This window comes from Glycine soja, chromosome 9 (genome assembly GCF_004193775.1).
Source record: "Glycine soja cultivar W05 chromosome 9, ASM419377v2, whole genome shotgun sequence".
NCBI classification, from domain to species: domain Eukaryota; kingdom Viridiplantae; phylum Streptophyta; class Magnoliopsida; order Fabales; family Fabaceae; genus Glycine; species Glycine soja.
In genome coordinates this window covers 47,778,774-47,785,020 of record NC_041010.1, presented here as the reverse complement: position 1 = coordinate 47,785,020, position 6,247 = coordinate 47,778,774, and the positions used below count along the sequence as shown (strand labels likewise).

General features: G+C 25.8%; 1 protein-coding gene across 1 annotated transcript; it reads right to left on the bottom strand.

Annotated features, from left to right (window-relative positions):
* Nucleotides 1–220: 220 nt before the first annotated feature.
* On the bottom strand, nt 221–6,040 carry LOC114367604 (WAT1-related protein At3g30340-like). The gene is made up of 6 exons (XM_028324793.1): nt 5,833–6,040; nt 2,717–2,773; nt 2,332–2,448; nt 1,294–1,696; nt 948–1,099; nt 221–671 (listed from the first exon to the last, which is right to left on the bottom strand). Exons 1-6 carry the CDS (start codon nt 6,021–6,023, stop codon nt 440–442), a joined length of 1,152 nt encoding a protein of 383 aa, XP_028180594.1. The 5' UTR covers nt 6,024–6,040; the 3' UTR covers nt 221–439.
* Nucleotides 6,041–6,247: the final 207 nt, after the last annotated feature.

The following is a 6,247-nucleotide window of genomic DNA, read 5'->3' as shown; positions in this document are numbered from 1 at the left end:
GTTCGGTGTTTTCCACAATTGCTTATAGAGTAGATATTGAGGTTCTAATTTGCTTAACAACAAATGGATTTCGTAATTCCTAGGGCAATATTGTTGCACTTGCATCTTGTTTTTAAGCAAAAGCTGTCTACACATATCCATCAATCATGTATTCAATTCACAGTATGGAAACCATTACTATAATGGATATTCATAAAAAAATATCTCTCCCTGTGAACTTGGAACTCACGTTTCGCATGTGCATATCAAGTTATCAACTAGTAAATTACATATGAATTTTTTTTTTAAAAAAAAAAAAAAACTAGTACATTACATATAGGTAGATAAAAACTTTGTAATTAAGAAATTGACATGCAATGCTTGACATGAGTAATTGACAAATTAGTCCTTAGGCTAAATTTGTTAATCTCCTCTCAAGCATGAAATTCTTAAAACTTTATCAACTTCTAGTTACTGTAATAGCTAGCTGCTTCACTTGTAATTCAGAGAATCCTTGTTCCTCATTAGGCCTTAGCTTAGAAGGTACATTTGAACTGGCCTCCAAATTATTCTTACATTCTTCATCTTCTTGACTTTCTTGAGTACCCTTCACGGCACATTGTTCTTCCTCTTTACTTTTACCCCAAAGTAGAATATACGTGCCAGATATAACCAAGACTGATCCTGCAACACTGTTTATTGCAGATAGGAATGCATTAGGGGCAATGCAGTGTAAAAAGGTGGGGAAAAAATAACAAAATAGTTTTACACTCACAGGGTAAAAAATAGAACAATGCTCTTACAATCATCCAATCAAAAATCACTATTTATGATAAATTTGTTAACTTTTACAAGATTATCTTAAAAATCATAACAATGATGATTTGTGATTAAATGACAATGTTATGTAGAATTATTTTACACTGTCAATATATCATTAAACTCAAATTAAAATAACTAAAATCAACCTTCCAAGATAAATTTCCTCATGTAATATAGAGAAATCAAGCACAGCCACGAACATCTGTAGAAGAGGGGTAAATGCTGAAGTAAAAACTGGACCCCTTTGTTTCACACACCATGACATTGCCACATAGCACAAGCCTGATCCTACCAGCCCCTATGTCCACACACACACAAAGCAAAATTTGAATGCAAAATTTTGTATAGATAATTAATTCAGGCTTGTTGAATTAATCTTGCACAATATGCTAATTGATATTCAGATTTGAACTATAGATAATTTGAAAAGAAACTTTCATAAACATTTCTAAATGATAAATTTTGTGATAAAGGATATTATATTATACTTACAGCATATACAACAGTCATTATCTCTAACTTTCCTTTGAGAATCCATTTGGCGTTACTTCTATCGATGACCAAAGTCAATATTGCTGATTGAATGGAAGCAAAAAAGGACAAAATGGCAGTGCTAGAGTATTGACATGGATACTTTTTGCTAATGCTTGCTTGTATAAGAAACCATGAAGACCACAAGAAGCATCCTGCAGTTAGAAGCAGTGAACCTATGATCCATTTCTTTAACTTGGAGGCTGATGATCTTATTGTGCCTTTGTCTGCTATGTGCTCTGGTTGTTGGTTGATTAAGGGCACTCCTTTATAAAGGATCAACATCAAAGCTCCACCAATACACACAAAAGTTCCCAACACCTTGGCCTTAGCACTCAGCTTTTTCATGTTCACTTTCTCTATCCTAGCAATTTAAAGTTTTAATCTATATAAGAGTAATATAAAAAATTTGCTTCATAAAATTGTCACAAGACATTTTTTGGTTTTTAATTTATCCCTATAAAATACCTTATTTTCCATTTTAATTTTTTTAAAGATTTTTTCTTTGTTTTAGTTCATGTTGTCTCATAACTTAACAGGTACAACTCATTAACTTATTATGTAATCAAAGAGTTTGATATAACATTCATATATATCTTTTTTAAGTTGTATTTTTAAATCTTCATTTATTCAAAACTTATCTAATTGATGAGAGAATAAAAATACAATCTAAAAAAATTACATGTGTTTATTCCATCAATCTCGCTAATGACTAAGCAAGTCAATGGATTGTCCATTAATGTCGTTGCACTATATACTTTTTTTTTAAAAGTTTTACACGGAAAGAAAATAAAAACCTTAAAGGACTGAATGTTAGTATTTAAGTTTTTTTCTTCTTTTCATTCAACTCTATTTATTTATATAATTTGATTGCCCTGAATGTTAAATTTAAATTATCACCTAATTTTGCATTAATTACACCTAAAAAAATTTAAATTATCAACTTGAACCCTAACGTAATTTTATTTCGTAATTAGGCAATATCTATGTTTGACTTACCCCAGTGGCAGCGCCATAATAAAGGTGAATACAGGCACCATATTTAGGAATGCACATGCGAACGTGGCAGATGTATATTCTAGTCCAATAAGGTACAGGTATTGAGTGAGTGTTACCCTGAAAATGAAACAAAACAAGTAGGGTGCTATAGTACGATGTCAAATACTTTTTTGTTCAACATTTTCTTTTATTGATTAAAATTCATGTGAGTTTCATTAATTTAAAAATAAAATTACTATATAAAAATAAACTCAACTTATTTATCTGATAAAACTAACATAACTTTTATCTAATAAAAAATATCAGAAACAAAATATTAAGAAACTTCTTACTAATATTTCTTTTCAATTAAAGCTAGCAAATGTATAGATTATAGAGTACCTACCCCACAACAGCACTTAGGAAAAGCAGACATATTATGTGACCCTCCAGCTTCCTTTTCCTGTAAAGTACAATTAAAAAATGACCATCTAATATCTTTTCTACATTCTAGAGATACTATACAACAAATTCGTTGGGTATTAATAGTTAGGTTTTTAAAAGATAAAAAATTAAAATTTTATTCTTAAATTTATAAAAAAAATATAAAAAATTAGTCACATGGTTAATTTTTTCTATTAACTCAACCAATTTTACCTACATGACACTTTGGATGATGATGTGACATACACATGATTGTCACATGTCATTTATTTAATTTTTAACTTGATCTTTGAATTTAATAACTTATTATCATTTTAGTTTTTGAACTTGATCACCTTCTAACTTTTGAGTTACTGAAAGCACTTTTAAATTTTCAATTAAGTCTCATGTTGCATAAAATTATTAGTATAAATATTATCATATTTGCTCATTTTTATTATTTTTTCAATTTTATTATTTAAATTATACTATAAATATGAAACTAATTTATCAATGGTTACATTGCAATAGTAAGTGCTAAATCTATAACATTACTAATAAGATTCTATAAGATTTCAAATCAGATATTCTACCCTAATCAAGTTATTATCTTATATGCTATTAATATACCTAAAAATGTTGGATTAATTAATTAATTAATCTATTTTATGGAATAATGTTGATGACGAAAAGACAATTAAAAAAATTTGACAATCACAAAAGGAACAAAAATAAAAGTGTTAAAACCATTTTCTTGCATACTCTTGTGTCAATTATTGTTGGTGTCACCGTTATAATATTATTTGAATAAAATTTTAACTTAATAAAATGTAATAAATAAATTAATAGTGATTTCAAAATATAAAATATAATATTTTTTATTTCTATATTTGATAATTATTTCATTCAATTTCCATCACTATAAATAATTATTATCAATGTAAATAAATGTTATTTATTGTCATTATGCTAATAATCTATATGTAGTATTAGATTTAATTAAAATTTTAAAAGTAATTTCAAGAATCAAAATAAAAATACCTAAATAAATTAAGGGATTAAAATGTCAACAAATTATTAAGTTTGGAGATCAAATTGAAAAATTACTTTTTGACATATGACAACCACGTTGATATGACACATAACAATCACATGGAGACTATCATTTGCCAAGCCATAAAAAATATCATGTAGGGACAACCGTTTGAGTTAACATAGAAAATTAACAATATGACTAATTTGTCACATTTTTTAAAAATTTAAGAACAAAATTTTATTTTTTTCATCTTTTAAGAACTTAATCATTAGTGTCTATCAGGTTCAAAGACAAAAATAAATATTTACCCGTAGAATATAATTTTGTCACAAAAAAAATTAGATAAATTCAAAATAAATATTATATAAATAAAAATATAAAAAAAATAAAATTATTTTTGTATTAACTAAAATAAGGTAAATTAATATGTGGTTCCTCATACTTTTATCAAACTAGTTTCCTAACACGGCCATGCTAGGTCTTTTTTGTCTTTATTATTAAAATGTAGAAAAAAAATAACATAATATATATATATTTTTTCAAATCTTAATAAAGTTATGCATTTTAAACATATTTAATATTTGAGTCAATCAGATTTTATTGAGTGAATTATCATATTTTTATTTTTTTTTCAACATAATTTAAAATTACATCTATAAAATAAATTTTTTTATAATGTATAAAAATAGTAATGCATTGATTTTTTTTTTAAAAAAATCAATCAAATTAAATAAAATAAATAAGTAAAAATATTAATGTCTATATATAAAATATGCTATAATTCGTAGCAAATTATATACGCATTTTTCCTATCTATAGAATATATTATATTTTTTTATTTTGTACTTCTTTTCTGTTTTTTTATGCAGTAATCTCTCTTTTATGCATAAATAATTTTTGCTCATATAAATAATTAATATTTAAACTTAAAATAATAAATACTAACAATTTAATGTTTTAGTTATAGTTAAATCAGAAGTTACAGATAAAGTAATATCTTTTGTTACAGTGAATGATGTAAATGAATTACTAAATGATTTTCTATGTTATCTTTATAAATCAAATAATTGTGTATATAGAAAATAATTAAGAATCACACTCATTAATTGCTAAAATTTTAATACCAAATAAAATTTTCAACCATTTTTATTTTTAATAAAAATATTAAAATAATGAAATTAGTGATAACAAACCCAAACTTTTTTTTACAGAATAACAATACCAATACTATTTTTATAATATTCAGAAAATTTTAACGATATTTAAACTTTTTTGTTTAAAATAAGATCATCACTTAAATTTTTATAATTTTAAAATTAAATCACAATTCTCTACCCAGACAAATATGTTATCACAAATTTCAAAATGTTTTTGCATAATATGAACGGACTCCATATTTGCATTCATTAATTAAAAAAGTTCTCCCACGTAAGCAAAAAGAAAGAAGTAAGAAAGGTGAATGTTGAAAGAAAAAGCTGAACTTTTCACATATTATCACTTGTCGCAAGAAGGTTGAAAAGTTGGGACCCTTAACAACTTGTCCTCGGATTGGATGGATTTTCAATTAGTTTCTTTAATTGGATCCTTGAATTTTTATTAAGTTTTCCCTAAAGTTTCTTTAATTGATTAATTTGTACTATAACACATTACGAAAAGTATCATTCTATTGTTTATACTTTTAATTAGGTGTTTATAATTAGTTTTTCATGAGGACAATTAAACAGAAAAATCTAGTTAAAAAGAAAAGTTCAAAAACCCAATTAAATAAAAGAAGTTCAACTACCTAATTGAAATCTAGTAAAAGTATAAAACCGTAGAATAATTAAACCTTAAAATAACTTCAACATCTTAATTTTTTTTTTCAGTAGTTTTTACATTTAAATTCTTGATAAACATATAAAGATTTTTTTAGCATGAGATGGGAATCAAATACTTATTTTAGGTGAAAATTCCTCAGAAATTAAAAGTTAATTTGAATTGGACGAAAAGTAACTTTGATTCAGAATGAGAAAGGAGAGCATTGATACATAATAAAATGAAGAATTTAGTGAAGTAGATGGTACCTTTCATAGAAACAAGCAATAGGTGTCAAGAAAATGGCTGAAATTGCTTGTCGATATGTTAGGATGGTCAAGTAGTCCACTCCTTCATTAAGAACCTTCTTCAGAAATATATTGACAAAAGCCAGAGCTAAATTAACTATAATCATCACCAAAACTGGCTTCCACACTTCATGGAACTTCAACAAAGTCATGGTTATTTTTTTCTCTCTTAATTACAGTTTATTGTCTGTTTCTTCACTATATATAGAGGAATTAGCTCCCAAGAAGAGAGGAACAAATTAAAAGTCACGATATATTCCATTCCAAAAATTGTTTTCATTTTTATTTCTTTGGTGGGAATTTACGAAATAGCATACAATATTCGTTCTATTATTGGGAACATACGTTTTACTTGTAACTACTAATCGGATCTCTA

Bases quoted from the DNA above. Each gene is read 5' to 3' on its own strand.
- LOC114367604 (XM_028324793.1), bottom strand. From the start codon at position 6,023: ATGACTTTGTTGAAGTTCCATGAAGTGTGGAAGCCAGTTTTGGTGATG. The intron at 2,774-5,832 runs GTACCATCTACT...TGTACTTTACAG, and splicing joins ATTGCTTGTTTCTATGAAAG to GAAAAGGAAGCTGGAGGGTC. The intron at 672-947 runs GTTGATTTTAGT...TGCAATAAACAG, and splicing joins GAGGAAATTTATCTTGGAAG to TGTTGCAGGATCAGTCTTGG.